Raw genomic sequence first — 21,290 nt, 5'->3', positions numbered from 1 at the left:
TTTATTTAATGTTGCCTGTTGCAGATGGACTCCCAGCCAGTTCCTTGGGATTTCTATATAACACAGCAACTGACCGAACGGCTCGGGGAGGTCTTTAACAGTTGTCTCTTAGAACAAAGTGACTGCTTCCTCTTCCAGGATGGCTGTCTCATTGTTTATAAGGATATCACTCACTTTACTATTCAGGTGAATGTCTGTCTGTTTAGAAACCTATAGAAATACTCAATTATCCAGAGAAGGCCCCCCCCCCCCCCCCCCCCCAACAGCCATAAAACCGCTGGTTCAGTCTGTCAACCTAAACCTGCCAAAAGTGCGGGGAGAGGGAGTTTAACCTGAATTGTTCCACTGCAACTATTTGGAATGTATTTAGGTAGACATTGCTCGTTCATCTTATTTCTCATTGCTCTTGTAAAAATTACCCCAGAAGTTAGACTACAGCAGGTCCAAAGAAGAACATATTTGAAAAAGTGGAAATCCTTCTGGTGTCCTGACCTTAAATTGCATGACTACTTTCGCAATTGTCAAAGTGAAACAGCACTGTAAGCTGAAAGTTGCCCTGGGCTGGAAGCGGGTGAAAGTGCTCGATTTTGAAGTGGTAAAATACATATACTGTATAAAATGCGTTTTACCCTCTACTGATTTTTGTTCATCTTTTCCTGAGATTTGTATAGCCTGGAGGATGACGCCACCATTGCAATTAAAGTGGTTCTAAAGGCAGACGTTTTTTTTTTTTTTTTTTTACCAGAATGCTTAAGGATAAAAAGCCATCTGTGTGCAGCAGCCCCCTAATAATTACCTGAGCCCTATCTCAATCCAGTAATGTTGCACGAGAGTCTCGGCTGTCCGGGACTCTCCCTCCTCACTGGCTGAGGCAGCAGAGGGCACCATTGGCTCCTGCTGCTGTTATCAAAGTCAGTAAACCAATGAGGAGAGGGGACGGGGCCGAGCCGTAGCTCCGTGTCTGAATGGACACACATAGCAGCAGCTCAGCTCGGGTGCCTCCATAGCAAGCTGCATGCTGTGGGGGCATTTAACCGGAGGGAGGAAAAGAAAAACAAAGAAAGGGCGCACCGACCTAGCGCATTATCCTCAATAATAGGCTTTATTCATGCACCATAAAAAAAATGGCTACTCACAAACACAGGTGAAAAAAGATCATATCAAGCTCAGTTGCTCCAGTGTCAGGAGTAGTCCATAAGTTAGTCCATAATCCGATGAGATGACGGCTGACGCGTTTCGAGGCCCAGCCTCTTCCTCAGAGCCACTGTGTCATGACTTACTCATAAGTTTAAATGGCAATGCATTGCTCAAATCCCCTCCCTCAGACCTTTGGGGGCCCTCCCTCTAGGGGTGTGGCTGAGGTACTACACCCTTCCCTCTTGTAGCACTACCATTCAGCCCCCAACAGGGTTGGTTCATGAAACCCATATAATGTACACCACACTTGCACTATCAAAACAAAATAAAACAGTTACACATACAATTGAATAAAATTGATCTACACAATGCAACTACAATAGTAAGCATCCATTTAAAAAGCATAAAACGCACAATCACAATGTAAATACAAGTGTGAATAAAAATATGAATAAAAGCCAATTGTTGGATGTGATTTATGTAGGTACTTAAAACCCTTTCACTAATATTAGAGTACTATCAGTGTGTTACTGGACGTGTGCATACCCCACCTTTACCTTTAACTTTTGAGGATGCTGTGGCAGGATCGAGTGAGATCCCAGAGGGCCAATTGAGCCTGCTGGGATCCATCGAAGTATTATCCAGGTTGTGTCCATATTGATTGATGCATAAATCAAACGAATCCCTTTGTTCAATGTCCCACATAAAAGCAATCCAAGGCTTGTCTCTAAAACAAAAAAGGGGGGGGGTTGATGGGGGATGGTGGCGAGGGGTTAAGGAGAGGAGGAGCCGACCAGACGCTGCAAATCTCTGCAGCATATCCGATCGAAGGCTCCGTAGGGAGGAGCCAGGGGCACCTGCGAGGGACCCTAGAAGTGGAGAATCTGGGCTGCTCTTTGTAAAACTACTGCATAAGTATAACATGTTTGTTATTTTAAAACAAAAAAAAGGCTTTAATATCACTCTAAGGAATACAGGGGTGTCAATTTTCCACCCCAGCATGCTGACTGGACAATGAAAGGACAGTAGCACCGATGATGTCTTGTACCTCTTCTTTCCACTTTTATTAGCATTTGCCTTACCAGCATATTTGCATGCAGCTTACCTGATTGGCTCCCAGTACTGCCTCTGAATGCTGTTTGGCTGGGGATTGCAAGAGGCTAATATGAAGTCAACAGATGTAAAAATACATTTATTTTTACATACAAAATTATTATTATTTTTTTTAATAAATGGAGAACTGCATTAATTTGTGTTTTATGTCTACGTAGTTTGTATTTTTGTGTTGATCAGTTTTGGATTGACCTAAGAAGCTGCTTTGCCTTCTTCACCAGGATATACTTGAAGACCGAGAGACTTTGACTGAGGAGGTCGTTATCCTGTTTGCATACAATTTGCTGAGTCTTGTAGAAAAACTCCATTCAGTAGAAATCATTCATGGAGACTTGAGGACAGAAACTCTTCTGCTGGACAACAGGTGAGTATTCCTACTGGTGGGCTACATGTTTTCCTTGCTGTACACTACTGTGGACAGTTATGAATTAAAACAAAAACCTAGAGAAGCAGCAATTGTCTGTTACAAATGACTGCCCGTGTTTCCAAACAACCCAGTGATCAAGTTTGTAGTTTAACTGATAACAAAAGCCTACCACAATACCTGGCCAAAGGTGTTTTTTGTCTATTTCCAGCTCTGTTTGGAATAGTCGTTGTAAACCATAGGTGGTAGAATGCTATGGTTTGTTTTAGTGCTATCATTGTTTTCCATTTAAAATAGAAAAATTTCCACATACCTGCCAAATTTGTGTTTAGCATAAGAATTTGGGCTGTGCAATTTTTTAAAACAATGTTAACTTTACAATGGGCAAAAAGCATCATTTGTTTTACATTGTACTTACAATGTATGTATTGATAACTATTTTAATGAGTTTCTTAAGAAGACCACTCTACAATCATTTAATAAAAATAAAGGATAAATACGACAAGCATTCACCTATCCTTAATGAATTCGGACTGCTTCGTTTAATCCAGCAATTTCATATCCTCGCTTGCTCCATCTAGTGGCCATAATGCTGATTTTTTATTTTTTTTTTTCCTCAGGAACAATACCACGTTATGGCCATTAAATGGAGCTGACAATCGTAGGAAATCTGTTTTAAGCAAAGTACAGTCAATCTGTCATGGATGGGCGAATACTGGTCACATTCGTCGAGCAAATTAACCACTTAAGCCCCGGAAGATTTTACCCCCTTCCTGACCAGGGCCTATTTTGCGATTCGGCACTGCGTGACTTTAACGGACAATTGCACGGTCATGCGACGCTGTACCTAAACGAATTTTGACATCCTTTTTTTTCCCACAAACAGAGCTTTCTTTTGGTGGTATTTGATCACCTGTGCGATTTTTATTTTTTGCGTTTATAACCAAAAGAACAGCGTAAATTTTGCAAAAATAACTATTTTTCACATTTTTTTTTACAAAAAAAATAAAAATCAAAATTTAACATTTTGGGCCAATTTTTTTTTTACCATATGTTTGGTAAAAAAAAATCGCAAAAAGCGTATTTTGATTGGTTTGTGCAAACGTTATTGCGTTTACTAACAAAGGGAAAGATTTTTTGTCATTTTTGTTTTTTTTTTTATCGCGTAATGGCGGCGATCTGCGATATTATTTTTTTATTTTTTTTTTGCGGGACTGCGACATTGCGGCGGACAGATCGGACCCTTGACTGACATTTTTGACACTTTTGGGGTTACCAGTGACATTTCTACAGTAATCAGTGCTATACATATGCACTGTTACTGTAAAATTACACTGGCAGTGAAGGGGTTAACTTTATTTGAGAGGGAGGGGTTATGTGTGTCCCTAGGGGTGTGATTCTAACTGTGATTGGCTGTGGCTTGAGGTGTAGGAACAGTGATCAATGGTCCCACATAGTAGAACCGTATGATCACTATTCCTACACAGGGGAGAATGACAGGCGGCTTGTTTACATTAGCCGCCTGCCTTTCTCCCGCTCTAACGGACGATCGCCAGTGACCGGCGGACATCGGGTCCGCCGGTCACACGCGCGGGGGGGGCGTGACGCCTCTGGCGGCGCGCGCTCGCTCCCTAGACCCTCACAGGCTAACGACGTAGCCCTACGTCACTCTGCCTGTGAGGGGCTGACCGCTGACGTAAATAGTCGTGCAGGGGTCGGCAAGTGGTTAAAAAAAAAAAATAGGACCCTTGGTGTTTATTTTATGGACTTCTTGTGGCAAAAGACTGTAATGCAAGTTCTGTAGCTATTATGAGTAGCCCCAGATTGCTAACAGTACCAAGTGTATTGGCAGAAACTCTGAATAATGTCTCAGGTTGCCATTTTTCTTGAGCATTCGGTAAACACTGCCAACGTGCTAATGTCAGTGTCCACACAATATTCCTCTTATCAGTGTCTTCTATAACCCATTCGTCAGGTTTAGTTGGTTTGTCACTCTGCTTCTGGGTGATGTTGTGGAGGGGAAGAGGGGTGGCTTTAGCTCTGTCCTTGCTCTGCTTTTTCCTGTGGCTGCATGTAAGTTAGTAGTTCTAAACATGAGCACACATGTACTGGAGACGCGGACGGGACTCCATAGGTCCCAGCAGGCACAGGGGCACCCACATATATGGGAGTTGGGCAAGGTGGCCAGGGACAGTATGAGAAAGAAGCTCAGAGGAGAAAAATTATGAAAGAATTAAAAAAAAAAAAAAAAAAAAAAAAAAAGCATGAGAGTTCTGCTATTAGCAGTTGGTTTTGCATGAAGAAAATGTTTACTTTAATGACGGCTATGATAAATTCCTAGGAGTATGCCAACCCTCGATGGCCTGCACGCAGCCTTTGGACTTTTATAAAAACTCTTCTGCCACTCTTTCTCTTCTGTGTGTTTTTGTTTTTTTCTTCAAAATGTACTTTCCCCCTATCGTATACTGTGAAACTTCCAATCTGGATATACATTTATGTTTAAGAAAACAAGTAGATATCCAGTAATGAATTATGGTCATATGCATTTCCCGCTAGTTATCTTTCACTATACATTTTACTTCTTCATACTCCTTTTTATCCATATGCTACGCACAAAGCATTACTGACTTATGTTACTTGGAAATCAAACTCTTAAACCTTCAATTCTACTTTGGTACTCCATGCAAAAGTTGTTTAGATATGTGTGTGTGTGTTTTTCATTTATATCTATACACACTGTACTTTAGCAGGTATGAACTGTCAATTAAGAATGCTTTCAGAAATAGAAGTGTTTATTTTTATAAATTAACAAAATGGAAAGTAATTGAACAGAAGAGAAATCCAAATCAAATTAAATATTTGGTGTGACCACCTTTTGCCTTCAAAGCAACATAAATTCTTCCTTTCTTTTATGTACACTTGCGCATAGTTTTTGAAGGAACTCAGCAGGTAGGTTGCTCCAAACATCTTGGAGAACTAAACACAGATTATCTGTGGATGTAAGCTGCCTCAAATTCTCCTGTATCTTCATGTAATCCCGGGTAGACTTGATGTTGAGATCCGGACTCTTTGGGGGGCCAAACCATCACTTCCAGGACTCCTTCTTTACACTGAAGATAGTTCTTAATGACATTGGCTGTATGTTTGGCATTGTTATCCTGCTGGAGAATACATTTGGGGCCAGTCACACACCTCCCTGATAGTAGGACATGATGGATAAGTATCTGCCTGTATTTCTCAGCATTGAGGGCACTATTGATCCTGACAAAATCTGTCTCCATTTGCAGAAATGCAGCCCCAGACTTGCAAAGAACCTTCATAATACTTCACTGTTGCCTGCAGACTCTCATTATTGTACTGCTCTCAGCCCATCGGGAACAAACTGCCTTTTGCTACAGCCAAATATTTAAAATTTTGACTCTTCCAATGTAGAGCACCTGCTACCATTTCGCTTTCGTTCATTGACAAACACAGCTTCTGATTCTTCTTAACCATTGGGTTATACTGCCCTACAAGCGTAGGACCCTAGGCAAGAAAAAGATTGACTAGACCTATAGGTAGTCCCAGGGGGTATACACCCACTCTCTGCTATAGCCTGCCTAGTCAGGAGTTAGGACCTAGTTCCTTGCTGGGTCCTGGCGATTTTTCTTTTTAAATGTTGTCTTTTTCCTATCTTTGTTATTTTGTTCCTGTGAGAATCTACAATCAATTGCCGGACTGGGCTATGGACTGGATAATCTAGATCCAGAGGGTCCCCCCAGTCTGGCCAGCGAGCGCACGCAGACCGCAGCTCCACACTAGGTAGGCCGCGACATAGCCCTACTAGATGGGGGCTGGCCTGCGATACATACAACCTGGCCTTGGCCTGAGTCGCAGCATTTCTATTGGCTGACAGCACCTACATTACGATGGAGCGGTGGTCTGTCCGGAGCGGTGCCCACCCTCTTCCTGGTCAGGTTCCTTCTTTCCCTGTCAAGGAGCACTCTACTAGGGCGCTTAGTGTCTCCTGGGCTTTCCGTCAACTGCATTGCAGGTTTGCAAGGCAGCTACCTGGTCGTCTGTGCACACTTTTACAAAAAATTTTATAAAGTGGATGTGTTGGCATCTGCGGATGCTTCTTTTGGCCGCAAGGTTTTGCTGGCTGCGATTTAGAGGACCTGGTCCTCTTTGGGGGTGTGTTTGTTTTTTTTTTCAGGTGAGCTCCATGTTACCTGGTTGGCTATGGTTAGCCTTAGAAGTTTTTTTTGTGCTTTTTTTTTTTCCCCCACCCCTCATGTTTCACACTGCTTTGGGACATCCCAATGGTTAAGTAGAATCAGGAGCTTTGTCTGTTAATGAACATCAGAGAAATGGATTTTACGGTAAGTCAAAAATCCCATTTTATTCTGCACATCAGTTTCTATGTTTTTTATGATAGAACGTGGAAACTGGGCTAAGCGACTCAACTATACATGAAAACCTAGGAACTGCGGTGCAGAAAAATGGCAGCAGGTGTTCTGGACTGATGAGTCAGCGTTTGAAATATTTGCTGTACCAAAAAGCAACTTGTTTGTGAAGGGCTGGAGAGCAGTACAATGAGTGTCTGCAGCATGGTGGAGGTTCCTTTCACGTTTGGAGCTGAATTTCTGCACCTAGAGTCATATTTGGTCAGGATCAATGGTGTCCTCAATGCTGAGAAATACAGGCAGATACTTATCCGTCATGTCCTATCATCAGGGAGGTGTGCGATTGGCCCCAAATGTATTCTCCAGCAGGATAACACCCTGAACATTACAGCCAGTGTCAATTAGAACTATCTTCAGTGTAAAGAACAAGTTTTCCTGGAAGTGATGGTTTGGCCCCCACAGAGTCCAGATCTCAACATCAAGTCAAGTTACATGAAGATACAGGAGGATTTGAGGCAGCTTACATCCACAGAAGATCTGTGGTTAGTTCTCCAAGATGTTTGGTACAACCTACCTGCCAGGTTCTTTCAAAAACTGTGTGCAAGTGTACCTAGAAGAATTGATGCTGGTTTGAAGACAAAGGATGTTCGCACCAAATTTTGATTTGGATTTTTTTTTCTGTTCATTTACTTTCCATTTTGTTAATTGATCAAAATAAACTATTACCACTTCTTTTTCTGAAAACATTCTTAATTTACAGCATTTTTTTTACACCTGCCTAGGACTTTTGCACAGTAATGTGTATGTATAGGTATGCTGGTTGTCCAGGTGTTGGCTGGCTTTATAAGAGACCCAGAGCTAGAGCTCAGGGCTCCACTCAACAGACAGGAGGTCTGTGCATGGGAGTCAGGAGGCCTCCCATCCTCTATAGGAGTCAGAGGCTGCATGGGGGCAGCCGAAGTGTGCATGTCTGCAGGAGGCAGATTGTCTGTGAAAGAGCAGCAAAGAGCTGATCGTGAGTAGGCTATGAGAGAGCTTGTCTTTAAGGAATGATTTGTATTGGTCTGAGGAGCAGACCTAAGGCCTAGGCTTGAGGCCTGAAGCAGCCGTGTGGCAAGAGAGAAAGCCAGGAGGCTTAAGAAAACTGATGTGCAAATTACAGTTATGGTGGCCCCCCTGCCCTACCTGGGCTACTGATGTCTTTTGTGAACTTTTCTGTTTTTGTTAAAAGTGGGGTAGCCTTCCCCTTAAAAAATTGTTTTGGACTGGCACAACTCATTGAAATGCACCTACTGCTTGGGTCTGATCATCCCAATCTTACAGTGTATATATGTATATATCTCTAAAACTGTTTTAGAGGACTTTACCGGTCTTGCAAAGGGGGCAGTTGAAAATGCTGTGTTTTCATTAACATTTCGATGACGCTCAGTCAATCTTTCTCACAAGACACTACAACATGGAAGTAAACCGACTTCTCAACCCAAGCCAGCCCCACCACCAACACCACCCCCAAGTAATGGTCTCTCACAGTGCAAGGGTTAAAAGATACATGCATAGAGTTCAAAGAAAGATCATACAAGGAGCAAATCACATTAGTTATTCAAAAAGCAAAATTCTAGCTTGTATCAACCTATCAAAAATAGCTCCTATATAAAAATGGCAAATTGCAGAAAAAATGGAACAAACAAATCATGCAACAAGCATTCACTAGATGGCCGCCATAGCACATGCTAAACACCAGGCAGGCATTGACCGCCCCTAATTAGTACCATGAAAAAAGTTAAAAACAAGTGATCTGCTAGGACAACATGGCAACAAATTTCAAAATGATCAGATAGCCACAAATATACTACCCAAGACCAAACACCCCAGGTGTGCCAAATGTAAACAGTTTTAGGAGAGTGAATAGCACCCAACATAAGACAATAGACCGTGCACAAAAGTAGAAATGCATACAAATATACTTAATCTTAATCAATGCTCCACAACCAGATAGAAGAAACCAGAGGACTCCGATTTATATAAATAGTTGGAATGATGGTGAGCACCCCTAAGACTAACACCACTAAGGAGAAAATAAACTTGCCATCCCAAACAGAAGGAGTGGGCTTGGAAACCTCCATTAATGAAAAGGGGTCTTGACACCCAGAACACCACGCAGAAGAATTAGTCTAGTATAGCACCTAAAATGACAATGCATTCACAGAAACATAATACAAATCAATACTACACAACAAACAAGAGGATTCAAAAATATGAATAGTTGTAGAGGAGGAATGATGGTGAGAACCCCAATACTAACGCCATTAGGAAAAGAACTTGTTAACCCGAATCGGAGTGGGTGTGGAAACCAAGTGAGGTTTCCATTAAAGAAAAGGGTCTGGACTCCTAGAATACCACGCAAAAGAATCAGTCTAATGTACCACCAACAAGGCAAAAAAATGGCATACTATACCAATTAGCACATTTATGTCCAAAAAATTGCCAAATAGATCAGGGTCAGAACACATAAATATGAAGAAGGCCATCATCTGGATATCCATCCAGTCAGGGAGCATATATACCACTAACTGTTCTGCTCATCACTTCTCCAGTCAGGGTGTTAAAAGCACCAACAGGTAGTCAGCTAGACATTCCAAAGGATAAAAAAAACGGTCATTAAGCCCCTTAGGGGCAAAGATCGTAAGTCGTGGATCCATCGACTTTCCCTCTGTAACAGCAGGCGATGGTGATAAACCCCCCCTAGGTAGGGGTGGGACATGGTCAATCAGCATGCACTTTAAACTTAGTATAGAATGATTCTGTTCCAAAAAGTGGCATGCTACCGGTTGGTTAGATGTTCAGGAAGCAATTGCCTGGCTGATGGCAGATCTGTGATTGTTGAACTGATCCCTAAGGTCTGATTCACACCCATGCATTTTTAGTGCTTTTTGCATTTTACAGATTTGCACTGCTGATAGTGTTCCATAGGAAACCATGTTACATGGACTAGGGCATTTCTACAAAATGCAAAAAGCACTAAAAAATGTATAGGTGGGAATCGAGCCTAAAATAAACGATATTCTTGCCTGTAAGAGCTCTTTCACACATAGGAGTCCATCGGACGGACTCAGTTTTTCTCAGCGGGGGATCGATCCGCCGATCCCCCATTGAGCATGGGGGATGACAGCTGTTCTCCATGCTGTGTGTAGAGACGCAAGCTGTCAGGTCCCCATGCATCTCTATGGGGAAATCGGATGGGAATGGACCGTCTGTCCGTTCTCATCCGATCCACTGGATGGATGGAAAAACTGAATTTTTGTAAAATCTTACCTGTAAAATTCCTTTCTCTGAGTCCTCCGACAGTCGCCGCCTCTTCATATTCGTCACATATGGGGTATTAGACTTTGCTCCGAAGGAGTAGCTAGGCAACAGAATATGTTAACAATAAAGCTTTAACATATCCCACCCTCAAGGGGTGGTCCCCTCAGTCAATACCCTCCTACTTCCTGCAACCATATCTCAGTTTTAGTGGAATAGCAGTAGAGTATACATTCAACCCCAAAAGAGGGGCGGGGGCGGCGACTGTCGGAGGACTCAGAGAAAGGAATTTTACAGGTAAGATTTTACAAAAATTCCGTTTTCTCTTACGTCCTCCGACAGTCGCCGCCTCTTCATATTCGTCACATATGGGGACGTCCCAAAGCAGTGCAAACATGAGGGGTGGGAAACGCATCCGCGCCGAAAGGCAACGCAGTCTCCACATCAAAGAAAGGAACCTTACCAAAGGAAGGAAACCAGCTGGGCAACAGCAAAAATAAGTGCTCAACAGGAGCAACAACCCAGGAAAAGACAAAAAAAACAGGGAATACAAAGATATCCCAACAGCCAGGAGTCCCCAACAAGGGACCCTATGGAACAGCCGCACTAAGAACCTTGCGGCCAAAGGAAGCATCCGCCGATGCCTGAACATCTACTTTGTAGAATTTTGTGAAAGTGTGCACGGTCGACCAGGTCGCCGCCTTACACACCTGGGCTACAGAAGCCCCATGACGGCAGGCCCAAGACGTACTCAGTGATCTAGTAGAGTGCGCCTTCACAGGCACAGGGGGAACCTTCCCCTGCAAGGCATAGGCCTGTTCAATGGTCTGCCTGATCCATTTGGCGATGGTAGAGGCCGAAGCCGCCATGCCCTTCCAAGGACCCTCTGGAAGAACAAACAAGGAGTCCGTCTTACGAAAAGACTCAGTCGATTTAAGGTAAACCCTAATCGCCCGAACAACATCCAGAGAGTGCAATCTCACCTCCTTTGGATGTTCAGGCTTCGTGCACAACGAAGGCAAAACAATATCCTCGTTAAGATGGAATTCCGAAACTCGTTTCGGCAGAAAAGAAGGATTAGGTCGCAAGACCACCTTAACCAAATGAACAACCAGGTACGGAGACTTGCAGGACAAAGCCGCCAGTTCCGACACTCTGCGAGCCGAAGTGATCGCCACCAAAAAGGCGACCTTTTTGGACAACAGAGACAACGAGATCTCCCTGATCTGTTCAAAAGGAGCACGTTGTAACACAGAAAGAACTAGATTCAAGTCCCAGGGGGGCAAAGGATCCCTCCTAGGAGGAACCAGATGCCGCACACCCTGAATAAAAGTGCCAACCAAGGAGTTGGAAGCCACGGGACGTTGAAACAGAACGGCCAGCGCAGACACCTGACCCTTTATCGTGGCCAGCGCCAAACGCTGATCGACACCCGTCTGAAGGAAAGACAGCACACGGGAAACCGAGTACGTGCGGGGTGAAAACCCCCTGGACTCACACCAGGCAAAATAGGCCTTCCAAGTACGGTAATAAACCTTTCCCGAGGAAGACTTCCTCGCGTTGATCAAGGTATGAACGACCTCTGGAGAGAGACCCTTCTCCTTCAGGACCTCGGTCTCAACAGCCAGGCCGTCAAAGCCAGCGACTGTAAAGCAGGATGGTAAATCGGTCCTTGAGACAGTAGATCGTCTCGAAGAGGCAGACGCCAGGGGGCGTCGACCGCCAGATTCACGAGGTCTGCGTACCAGGACCGGCGAGGCCAGTCCGGTGCCACAAGAATCACCGTGCTGCGTTCCGAGTGTAACCTGCGAAGGAACCTGGACAGCAACTGAATCGGTGGAAAAGCGTACATCAGCCTGTACTGATGCCACGGGGCCACTAACGCGTCCGACGCGTCTGCCCGAGGGTCGCGCGTCCTTGCCACGAACCTCTTCACCTTGTAGTTGAGGCGAGACGCGAACAGGTCCACATCTGGAAGACCCCACTTCGCGCACAACATCTGGAAGACAGCCGGATGGAGAGACCATTCCCCCTGATCCAAGGTCTGGCGACTCAGATAGTCCGCCTGCCAGTTCTCCACTCCCGGAATGTGAACCGCCGTTATCGCCGGGACATGAGCCTCGGCCCAAGACAGAATGTCGGCCACTTCTCGAGCCGCTCGGGCACTCCTGGTGCCCCCTTGGTGGTTGATGTATGCCACCGCCGTGGCATTGTCCGTCTGCACCCGAACCGGGCAGCCCTGCAGCCGGTCCGTCCAGCGATGAAGACAGAGCCTTATCGCACGTAATTCCAGAATGTTGATCGGGAGGGAAGACTCCCCCTCCGACCAGGTCCCCTGGGCGGACAGAACGCCCAGAACACCACCCCAGCCCGACAGGCTGGCATCCGTAGTGATTATCGTCCACGAGATCGGACGAAACGACTTGCCCCCGGACACCAACGGGGACTGGAGCCACCACCGAAGGTTTACCCTGGTGCGATGACTCAACGAGATCTGAAGATCCAGAGATTGAGGTCGCCCGTCCCACTTGGACAGGATCTCCGCCTGGAGACCCCGCGTGTGAAACTGAGCGAAAGGAATCGCCTCGAAGGCCGAGACCATCAATCCCAGACATCTCATACACGTCCGCAGAGACGAGTGTGGAACGTCCCTGAGGGACCTGACTTCCTCCTGAAGAGTCCTGAGCTTGTCTTCCGGCAGGAAGACCTTCGCCTGCACCGAGTCCAGTATCATTCCCAGATATGGAAGACGAACCGACGGACTCAGTGTCGACTTTGGAACATTTATCGTCCAACCGAACTCCTGCAGAGTTTGCATTGTGACAGACAGGTCCTTCTCCAGACCCTGACTGGTCGCAGACCGAATCAGAATGTCGTCCAGATACCCCAGGACAGAAATGCCCTGGGCCCTCAATAATGCCAGAACCGGTGCAAGCACCTTGGTGAAGACCCGCGGAGCCGAGGCAAGCCCAAAGGGCAACGCCACGAACTGGTAGTGATCCTCCGCAATGGCAAATCGAAGGTATCTCTGATGCCCCTCGAATATGGGGATGTGAAGGTACGCATCCTTCAAATCGATGGAGGCCATGAATTCCCCCGGAACCAGGGCAGCCACCACCGAGCGCAGGGACTCCATGCGGAACTTGCGAACCCGCACAGAGCGGTTCAGAGCTTTCAAGTCCAGAATCGGACGAACCTTGCCCTCCTTCCTGGACACGGTGAACAGATTGGAATAAAACCCCCGAAATCTGTCCCGATGAGGCACCGGAACCACCACTCCCTGAGCCCTCAGGTCCCGCACCGCCAGGTGCAGATCCCGCAGGCGCTCTGGAGACAGTTGTAGATTTGAGGGAAAAAATCTGCTCTCCGGCCGAGAGAGAAACTCGATCTTGTAACCAGATCGAACGATTTCCAGAACCCATCTGTCCCGCACACGGGCCAACCAGGGCTGAAGAAAACCGAGCAAGCGTCCCCCCACCCCAAAACTGGGTGAGGGCGCCCCTTCAGGCCGAACTGTTATGGGCCGCAGGTCCGGATTGGCCGGACTTCTGTTTCCCAGACCAGGGCTTCTTCTGAGAACCTTGGCCTTTGAACGGTTTGCCCTTGTAGTGCGGCCGAAAGGCACGAAAGGACCCCTGAGGGGGCCGAAAATTCGCATGCTTCTTCCCAGAAGCCCCCTTAGCCTTGGGGAAATGGGGCAAGAGAGTGCTCTTACCCCCGGTGATCCCCTTAATCAACACATCCAGGGACTCCCCAAAAAGGCGAGACCCATCATAAGGCAGATTGGCTAAGGTTTTACGTGAAGATTGGTCCACCGACCAACATTTCAACCAAACCAGGCGGCGAGACAACACCGCCACGCTGTGCACACGTGCAGCCAACGGAATCAGGTCCAGGTCCGCATCACACAGATACATGACACCCTGGTGGATCTGATCCACCATATCCAGGGTCGCCGGCGAGGCCGAATCGGCCACTAGGACGCGCCTAAGCATCTGCGTCCAACTTGCGATCGCCTGGGCCGCCATGAGAGACGCAAACAGAGCCTTAAGCATAGAACCCGTAACAGAATAAGTATGACGGGCAAGAGACTCCAGTCTCCTATCCGTGGCATCACGGAAAACAGGGGAACCCTCTGCAGGAATCGCAGTGGCTTTGTTCAAAACCGCAATTGCATGATCCACTGGTGGAGGCACACACCACCGTTCATCAGTGGCAGGCGAGAAAGGATAACGCAGCTTGAATTTACTTGGTACCGCAAAAGGTTTGCGCAGATCGCGCCATTGATCCTTAACAGCGCGCTGAAAATCAGCATTGCAGGGAAAAACCTGCGGCGTCCTGCGTTTTCTCTGCGTCCCATAAGCCGCCAAGGCAGCGGGAGGACACACTTCGTCCTGCAAACGCAGCGTTTGCTTAATGGAAGCAATCAACTCATCCATGATTGCAAGCTCTTCAGGCGAGCCAGGGGGAGAATTATCGACCCCCTCAACTTCAGCCTCCACTTCAGACCCCACTAGATCAAGAGAGGAGCGGGACCCCGATAAGGGGGTCCCTGCTAGAACAGCCCCATCACCTTCACCCTCAGAATCAGAGGACAGAGCAACTCTGGGCCGTTTAGTAGATTGAGCAGCCACCAGCATTTGCACCTGGGCAGCAAGGCCAGCCACAATAGTGGCTAAATCCCCCCCTGGGGGGGGAAACAGCGGTCCCCTGGCTTTCCACCAATACTGTGGGAAACTTGCCCTCCTGAGAATCCATTGCCCCTGTATGCCAGACAACCAAGGGTTAACTGCCCCCTTTTAGCAAGCGCGGCAAGCGCAGCCCACCGCACCACACTCAGGCACAATGAGACCCCCACAGGGAATATACAGACTGAATACAGGCAATGGCAAACAGGAATAGAAGGATAAAACCTGAGGAGACCCCGCTGCTGCTGCTGCCTCGATCGGTGTTCCAGGAAAGAGGAAGTGATGCTGCCAGGGCGCTCTATGTAAGCCTATGGAGGCTACAAGAAAATGGCCGCCGTGCATGTAAACCATGCGGCCGGAGCGGGCGCCGGTAAAATGGCGTCGTTTGGCGCCGAAATCGCCGCTCCATAGTGCATAAAAACACACACAAGCTTATCCCATTATATGGATACATGTTAGATCGCCGCAGCGATCGCTGTATATGCCCCAACATGCCATAAAAACATGCCCCACAGCACACAGCTTCCCACACTGCCCAGCCTGACACACACAGTGTCACACAGCCCCCCCCCCCCCTTGCAGCCCACAGCATGCAGCCGAGAGATAGGGAGACAAGCAGTGTGAATAAAGGCAGGTTACACAGTCCCAGACTGAGACCCCCCCCAGACAGACAGGTCCCCACATAGATACACTTACCTCACATGGCGTGGGGAACCCGCACAGGCGAACAAGCCGCTGCACATGAGGCAGGGAGAGTCGCAATTCAAGACGCACACAATGGCGGTTAAGAAACCGCACAGCGTCCGGTGAGGTAGCCACCTCACCAATCATCCCTGCACCGAACAGGGACGGGTCGTTCACTGTGTCAGGAGCGTTACCTGGCTGAACGCTCGATGGCAGACTGGGAAGCCACTGACCCACGACCTGCGATCAGGGGGATCAGCCCGAGACCCAGTCCGCATGATCCTCTTCGTCCGAAGAACTAACTAATGCTGACCAAAATAACAGCTAAGTAAAGGTAGAGAAAAAAAAACTCAAACAAAATATTAAAAAGAAGAAAGAGTCTGGGACAAAAAGTCCCAGCACAGAGAGAGCCAGCCACTCCTGACAAGCTAGACATTAAAACTGAGATATGGTTGCAGGAAGTAGGAGGGTATTGACTGAGGGGACCACCCCTTGAGGGTGGGATATGTTAAAGCTTTATTGTTAACATATTCTGTTGCCTAGCTACTCCTTCGGAGCAAAGTCTAATACCCCATATGTGACGAATATGAAGAGGCGGCGACTGTCGGAGGACGTAAGAGAAATAGTGTTTTCATCCGTCCAGATTTGACGGATCGGATGTCAGCGGATATGTCTCCGCTGACATCCAATGCCCCATAGAGATGCATGGGGTGACCGTTCAGATCCGCCAAAAGAAAGTGACAGGCGGATCTGAACTGTCCGCCTGTGTGAAAGGGGCCTAAAGTACAAACTGCATTGACAGCGAAGCAAATATATTGCATATTCTGATTTACAAGAAAGTCGGTTTTTAATATGCACACGCTTGGCAATTGCAGCTGTAGAAAGAATTGACCAGTCAGCATTTGGTGACGTGCTACAATCTGGACCGCGGTAACAACCGGGTTTGCCAGGACTAAGCCAGGTGGATGGTTTAGTAATGGGTGGTAATTCAGTGTGCATCAGGAGATCTTTCAAGCTTTTTCCTTTCTAATAACTTATGATAGGGGGAGATGTACTAGCTAATGTTAAGCTTTGATAGCTAGAAACAATCGGCCGACAGGTATAAACCACATCCTTCACTATATAACTCACTCCTGAGTAGCAAGTTAGAAAAAAGGTTTGGTTTCGTGGGATATTGTCCCAGGGACATTATAGGGACTCTCCAGCATTTGCTACTCGTTGTCTCTGTTGGTGGAGGAGTTTTGAGTAGCCACATTCAGTATATCGTTCCATCATTTCATCAAGCTGTAGTTTAGCTGTTATGGGGTTGGAGTTGCTCCTTTTACTCCCAGCTTCTGGGCATTTAGATTTCCATGGACTAGTGCTGGGGGGTGTGCACTGTGTGCATGAAGCAAAGTGGTTCTATCAGTTGGCTTGTGGTATAGCCGGGTCCCCGAGATAAACAAACAATTATTTTTTTTTTTTTTCCCCCTCCAACAGCATTTTTGACCTGACTTCTTGCACAGAGATGAATGGTTGCATCAAACCAACAGACTTCTCCCACAGCATGGACATGCGGCTCTGCCCTACACTAACCTCAAAAGCTTTCCCCATAGCACAAACTGAATATGGGCAGCAGGTCCTAGCTGGCCGAACTTCACCTTACCAGGTAAGTGTACGAAACTGACATTGTCTATTTTATCTGATGCATAACTCTGCGTTATGTAGAACACATTGAAAGCCTGTGCTGCAGGTACAGTATAGTTGTTTGGCGTTCATCGTGGTCATCCCATTTAAGTCCTACATGCCTGTACTTAAATGCATTTGGGTAGATGTTGATTACTTACTGACCCTAGAGTAGTTGTTTTTTGTAGTAGTTCTACTGCCTTTGTAGTAGTTCTACAACTTGTAATAGTGTAACATCCCTGACATTGACACATAATCGACGTGAACATATGCAGATGGTCAACAAAACACCGAAGTAGCAATAATGTGACACCTTTTATCAGCATGCTCCTTGTCAGCATATTTGCAGCATACCTGATTGACTCCCAATCTGAATGCTGTTTGACTGGGGATTGCAAGAGGCGAATATGAAGTCAATACATGTAAAATACGTTATTTATTATTTAGTTTTTTAAATTAATAACTGCATTAATTTGTGTTTTAATATCGATGTATAGTTTTTTTTTTCAGTATTTTGTATTGTTTATGTAATTGCTACATTTTTGTGTAAGCACGATGTGTCACCCACAATGCCTCAGGATTAGCCCACCTAGTACTGCTCAGTAAAATATTTATCAGTTATGAATTTACCTGGGAAGCTACTTTGCATTCTCCACCAGGACATGCTTGAAGACTTGAGAGACTTTGACTAAAGGAGGTCATTATCCTGTCTGCATACAATTTGCTGAGTCTTGTAGAAAAACTCCATTCAGGAGAAATAATCCACGGAGACTTGAGAAAGATCTGGAGACCAGGCTCATAGAGCCCCAGGTGTAGCTAATGAGCTTTGAGTCAGAGAATCAATGCAGATTTACAGTGCCTTGAACCAATACTCATACGCCTTGAAATTTACGCCTTGAAGACCAACACAAAGTGGTACATAATTGTGAAGTGGAAGGAAAATGATAAATGGTTTTCAATTTTTTTTACAAATATCTGAAAAGTGCGACGAGCATTTGTATTCAGCCCCCCCTGAGTCAATACTTTGTAGAACCGCCTTTTGCTGCAATTTCAGCTGCCAGTCTTTTTGGGTATCTCTACGGGCTTTGCACATTTTAAAGCGGAGTTCCGGCCACAAAAAAAAAAATTTTTCAATGAACATACCCCCGGAACAGTCAGGGCTAGTACATTCCACAATGGCTAGCCTCTGATCTGTCCCAAGTTGCACTTACCTTTTAGAAGAAATACTTACTTTAAAAATTTCTTCTCCATCGCTGCCATCTCAGGTGTGGGCAGCTTGAAGCCAGCGTGATCCTCTTCCGCGTCCTCTTCGGTCCCACGATGCACTGCGCCGGCCCCGCCGTCACTTCCGGGTCTGCAGCGTCATCCCTGCACAGCTTCTGGGCATGCCCAGAAGCTGTTTAGCAAGGTATGACACGCCTGCACCGGAACTGACGTTGGGGCCGGTGCAGGCGCATTGATTCCTGGGAGCGATGACGTTCAGCTCCCAGGAATCATTGCAAAGCGGAAGTGACTGCGTGGGCCATGCAGCCGAGGGAGGAAGTGGAAGAGGTGAGTATTTTTTTTTTCTGCAATTACAAGGTAAGTTTAAAAAAAAAAAAAAAAAAAAAAAATCCTAACTACCCATTTCTGTTTCAGGTGACCTATAGCAAGCGGATGGCCCAAAATCGACTATGTCGATTTTGTGGCCGGAACTCTGCTTTAAGTGAAATTTTTGCCCATTCTAGCTCAAAAATAGCTCAAGCTCTGTCAGATTGGATGGTGAGCATCTGTGAATAGCAATTTCAAGTCTTAGCCATAGATTAATTGGATTTGGGTCTGGGATTTGACTGGGCCATTCAAACACATGAATATTTTTTGATCTAAACCATTCCATTGTAGCTCTGGCTGGTAGCTTAGGGTTGTTGTCCTGCTGGAAGGTGAACCTCCCCCTTAGGCTCAAGTCTTTTGCAGACTTGAACAGGTGTCTTCTACGATTGCCTTGTATTTGGCTCCATCTTCTCATCAACTGACCAGCTTCCATGTTGAAGAAAAGTATCCCCACAACATGATGCTGCCACCACCATGTTTCACGGTGGGAATGGTGTGTTGAGGGTAATGTGCAGTGTTAGATTTCCACCTCACAGAGCGTTTAGCTTTTAGGTCAAAAAGTTCAATTTTGGTCTCATCGGACCAGAGCATCTTCTTCCACATGTTTGCTGTGTCCCCTGCATGGCTTCTCACAAATTGCAAACAGGACTTCTTATGGCTTTCCTTTAACAATGCCTTTCTTCTTGCCACTCTTCCATAAAGGCCAGATTTGTGGAGCACCCAACTAATAGTTGCCCTGTGGACAGATTCCACCTGATCTGTGGATCTTTGCAGCTCCTCCAGAGTTACCATGGGCCTCTTGGCTGCTTCTCTGATTAATTCTTTCCTTGCCCGGCCTGTCAGTTTAGGTGGATGGCCATGTCTTGGTAGGTTTGCAGTTGTGCCATACTCTTTCCATTTTCAGATGATGGGTTTAACAGTGCTCTGTGAGATGTTCAAAACTTGGGATATTTTTTTTATACCATAGCCCTGCTTTAAACTTCACAGCTTTATCCCTGACCTTAACATAAGACCCAAACGGGCCAGCATAAGCATATAAGGGGATAAAAGACTCCACAGATGACTCTCCAGCCTTCACCTCCGGAGGTCGCCGGGACATAAAATAAAGATACAAGGCAGAAATCTAGTGTTCTCTGTTTGTATATGAATGAGCTTTATTCAGGAAAAATGGGTAACTCACATTTGCTGGGCACTCAGCCGTGCCTGCTTGTATGGCATTCAGTGTGAGAGTTCCACCCGAACGATGATCGGCGTCACGCACACAGGCTCCGCCTCCCTATACGCGTTACGCCGGATCGTCGGCTTCCGTTGGCTTCTTCGGTAGGAAGACCCCTACCGAAGAAGACAACGGAGCCGACGCTCCGGCGTAACGCGTATAGGGAGGCGGAGCCTGTGTGCCTGACGCCGATCATCGTTCGGGTGGAACTCACACTGAATGCCATACAAGCAGGCACGGCTGAGTGCCCAGCAAATGTGAGTTACCTATTTTTCCTGAATAAAGCTCATTCATATACAAACGGAGAACACTAGATTTCTGCCTTGTATCTTTATTTTATGTCCCGGCGACCTCCAGAGGTGAAGGCTGGAGAGTCATCTGTGGAGTCTTTTATCCCCTTATATGCTTATGCTGGCCCGTTTGGGTCTTATGTTAAGGTGAGAGGCCAATTCTACTGGTGAAGGGATTTGACACACCTGGTGTTTCCTTATCAACTCTCATGGGATTAAGGCTTTACCTTTGGACACTTGGATACATTATTCATTATTTTGCAGCACCAATTTATATGGACACTATACTGTTTTCATGAGATCACCTATCAATTTTGTGCACATCTGGCGCATCACGTTTTGATTTTTATGCTTTTGATTGTGAAGTGTGGACACGATTAGTGCATGCAGCCGGATTTATTGATTTATTTATTTATGCACATTGATTTGTTGGATATTTATTTATGCACATTGATTTGCTGGATATTGATTTATTGCATTTACACGCATATTGATTTATCACCTGGCTTTGCGCTGATAGTTTTTTCACTGTTTATCCCTGACCTGTCTGGTGTGTTCCTTGGCCTTCATGATGCTGTATTTATTTATGTTCTCTAACAATCCTCTGAGGACTTCACAGAACAGCTGTATTTATATTGAAAATAAATTACACAGGTGAACTCTTTTTACTAATTAGGTGACTTCTGGGGGCAATTGGTCCCACTAGATTTTAGTTAGGAGTATCAGAGCAAATGGGGCTGACTACAAATGCACACCACACTTTTCAGATATTTTTCGCTTTTATTCATTGCTCCTGATCTTCATAACCATTGGGTTATACTGCTCCCTATAGGAGTAGGAAACTAGGCAGAAAAAAAA

General features: G+C 46.0%; 1 protein-coding gene across 1 annotated transcript in view; it reads left to right on the top strand.

Annotated features, from left to right (window-relative positions):
- The window catches only part of BUB1B (BUB1 mitotic checkpoint serine/threonine kinase B), a 138,833-nt gene that overhangs the window by 96,836 nt on the left and 20,707 nt on the right, over positions 1-21,290 (top strand). The window contains exons 19-21 of the mRNA XM_082275302.1: positions 25-186; positions 2,472-2,614; positions 17,151-17,319. Coding sequence (XP_082131428.1) covers positions 25-186; positions 2,472-2,614; positions 17,151-17,319 — 474 coding nt within the window. The remainder of the gene's footprint in view (positions 1-24; positions 187-2,471; positions 2,615-17,150; positions 17,320-21,290) is intronic.

Source organism: Pelophylax lessonae (genome assembly GCF_965119305.1).
Source record: "Pelophylax lessonae genome assembly, chromosome: 13".
NCBI classification, from domain to species: Eukaryota; Metazoa; Chordata; class Amphibia; order Anura; family Ranidae; genus Pelophylax; species Pelophylax lessonae.
Note: the sequence above shows the minus strand (reverse complement) of the source record. Positions and strands in the feature narration are given on the sequence as shown.